The sequence below is a fragment of the Sander lucioperca genome, chromosome 12, assembly GCF_008315115.2.
Source record: "Sander lucioperca isolate FBNREF2018 chromosome 12, SLUC_FBN_1.2, whole genome shotgun sequence".
NCBI lineage: Eukaryota > Metazoa > Chordata > Actinopteri > Perciformes > Percidae > Sander > Sander lucioperca.
In genome coordinates this window covers 18513325-18515790 of record NC_050184.1, presented here as the reverse complement: position 1 = coordinate 18515790, position 2466 = coordinate 18513325, and the positions used below count along the sequence as shown (strand labels likewise).

The following is a 2466-nucleotide window of genomic DNA, read 5'->3' as shown; positions in this document are numbered from 1 at the left end:
TAACCTCAACCATTCCAGCCCAGTAACACATCAGGGACTATTGCTAAACCCACATTTGATTTGGTAAAAAATTTCAAGATATATGCCCTTACCTGTTATTTTACACTTACCTTAACCTATTTGGAAACCTAACGATACCCACCTATCTGATCTTGAGCTGAAGTCCCCTTGCCCTGTAAACAAAATCAGAATGGAAATTATGTTAGAATGACAGTGTGAATATTATGAACTCCCCTTACAACTCATGTAACACCAATTAGGGTCTTTAAATACGTTCTTAATAGATTCTCGATATACTTTTAATCAATTTAAGAGACTGGTGAGTGAATTTAATTATAAAATGTAATTAGTTCATTTTCGAACAAATTACATATTTTCCTCTAATTTTACTATCAGGCTTGGGGCGGCCTTACTCACTCCCATACACACCACCAATGTTATCGACTCCAGCGATATCAGTGGCCCTGGGAATCACATGGGTTTCACTGGATTCAGGATGTTTATACCTGCTCGCTTTTTCCCGGCTTTTTTCATTCATTCTGCCGTACCGCTGACTGAACTGTGTGAGAGGATCAGATTGAGAGAAATTGTGATTTATTTCGAGCTTGAAAAGGCATTTATCAATGCCGAAACGCGTCGCTCACTGAATAAAGTTTCTCCTTTATTTACCATCACGTCCTATATATATTTTTTTTAAGAGATAGTTTTCAGTTATAGTTTTTAGTTTTAGTTTGTTTTCCTACGGCCTTCGGCTCGACTTCAGGATGGCGGGTCAACGCTGGATGATGAAGGCTGGCAAGAGGTTAGTTACAAACGAGGCAGACAGAAAAATAAAACACTGTACCCTCGGAACAGACAGCCTTCCCTTTATCCCCGCCGTCAGCAGTCTTACGGCCGCTCCTCCTACGCCGAAGCGGCCCGGGAAATCAGCGCCACGACTCCCGCCTATTTCAAAGATACAACGGGAGATCTAACTACAAGGAATATAGAGGTAATAACCAGGCCGAATTCCTTTACAACAACAACAACACCCACCAGAGCAAGGACAGGAACAACGGCCGTCTCCAGGACCGCCGAACACAAATAAACGGAGCTCCGCGCCGAGGATCCCCACAGCGGAGATGGCAGCGGCCCCAGACACAGCGGTGGCGGCAGCCACAAGGACAACGTTCCCGAAACTGGAGAGAGGGGAATCAACGGAGAGGAAGGTTTGTTCGCTCTCATGACACGGAGCAACAAAAAACAATTGTGATGACTCAGACTTTATCATCAGAACTAAAGTTATCCATAAGATTATTAAGGCTGCGCATCACCTAAAAATGTCACCTCTCCTGTTACACCTCCGGCCATTGCCAGGTTGACTCACAACCTCATCACCTCCATCAAACCTGCTGACTCTAATAACACAATCAACAATATTATTGAAGGTAATGCCAGAATTTGGCAGCACACAACCCTGCTAGATCTTGGTGACCATTATAGGGCTAGCATGGAGGATAACTTCCAGATCCTAAACCAACTTAATGCTGGGAACTGGAGGAAAAACTTTGATATTGCAGCTGCTTGGTCTCGCAGCCATTTCGGCAAGAAACTAGCACGCAGCACTTTAGACACAGTGTTTGACAGACTGCTAGCAGCCACACAGGACAACCCTCAGAAAGCCCCACAGGAAGAGACACAGACTCAGACTTTACCTGCCACAGAGACTGCAGCTCCCTCCACCACCCCACTGGAGACAGACGAGGTAACATCCCAGCAACCACCTGCTCCTCCTGCTCTTCCTGCTCGTCCTCCTCCTCCTCCTCCTCCTGCCCATCCTGCTCCAGTCGCGGCCCCCACGTACCCTGTCTGTTAGAAGGCGACATTTGAGTGCTGCCATGACAGATTTTTTGGCTCAAGCCTATCCCAACACCCCACCTCAACCAGTACCGGGGATCCCACAGAGGATCACACAGTGGGAAACACTCAGAACATGCCCAGAACAGACGGCAGCTGACACCCACACAGCTCCCCATGCAGGAATGGTGCAAAGGACTCCTACCGCTGGGGAAGCTGCACCAGAACAACCTGTGGAGAAGACACACGAACAGCAGCAGACTTCAGAAGAGGGAGAACTGATTTCTCTACATGCAGACCCTCTCCCAGCTGTTCCTCCCTCCTCCTCCCCCCCTCCCTCTTCTTCTCCTCCCTCTATTATAGACCTTTCCCCATCTTCCCCTGTTCCTTCCTCTTTCTCTCCCACCTCTCCTCCCCTTTCTCCCAACTCACCTCATTCCCTCTCACCGGTGATACCAGTCCTGGAACAGCCACAGCAACAAAGGCCTCCACGCAAACTTCCAGACCTGCAAACGACAGAGAATACAGAGGGAACCACATCTTCTACCCCTGTATCCAACACTGGGAAAAGATTGGGCCCCTTACCTAAACTCCAGGTACAGAGCACACTCTCCTTTGCACCCCGCAGAG

General features: G+C 48.0%; 1 protein-coding gene across 1 annotated transcript in view; it reads right to left on the bottom strand.

The window, feature by feature from the left end:
- The window catches only part of LOC116045500 (transcription factor E3-like), a 30101-nt gene extending 28751 nt beyond the window's left edge, over positions 1-1350 (bottom strand). Inside the window, exons 1-3 of the mRNA XM_036008083.1 lie at positions 1327-1350; positions 1036-1219; positions 845-945 (exon numbers count right to left, since the gene is read on the bottom strand). Coding sequence (XP_035863976.1) covers positions 845-945; positions 1036-1219; positions 1327-1350 — 309 coding nt within the window. The remainder of the gene's footprint in view (positions 1-844; positions 946-1035; positions 1220-1326) is intronic.
- Between the last annotated feature and the right edge of the window lie 1116 nt (positions 1351-2466).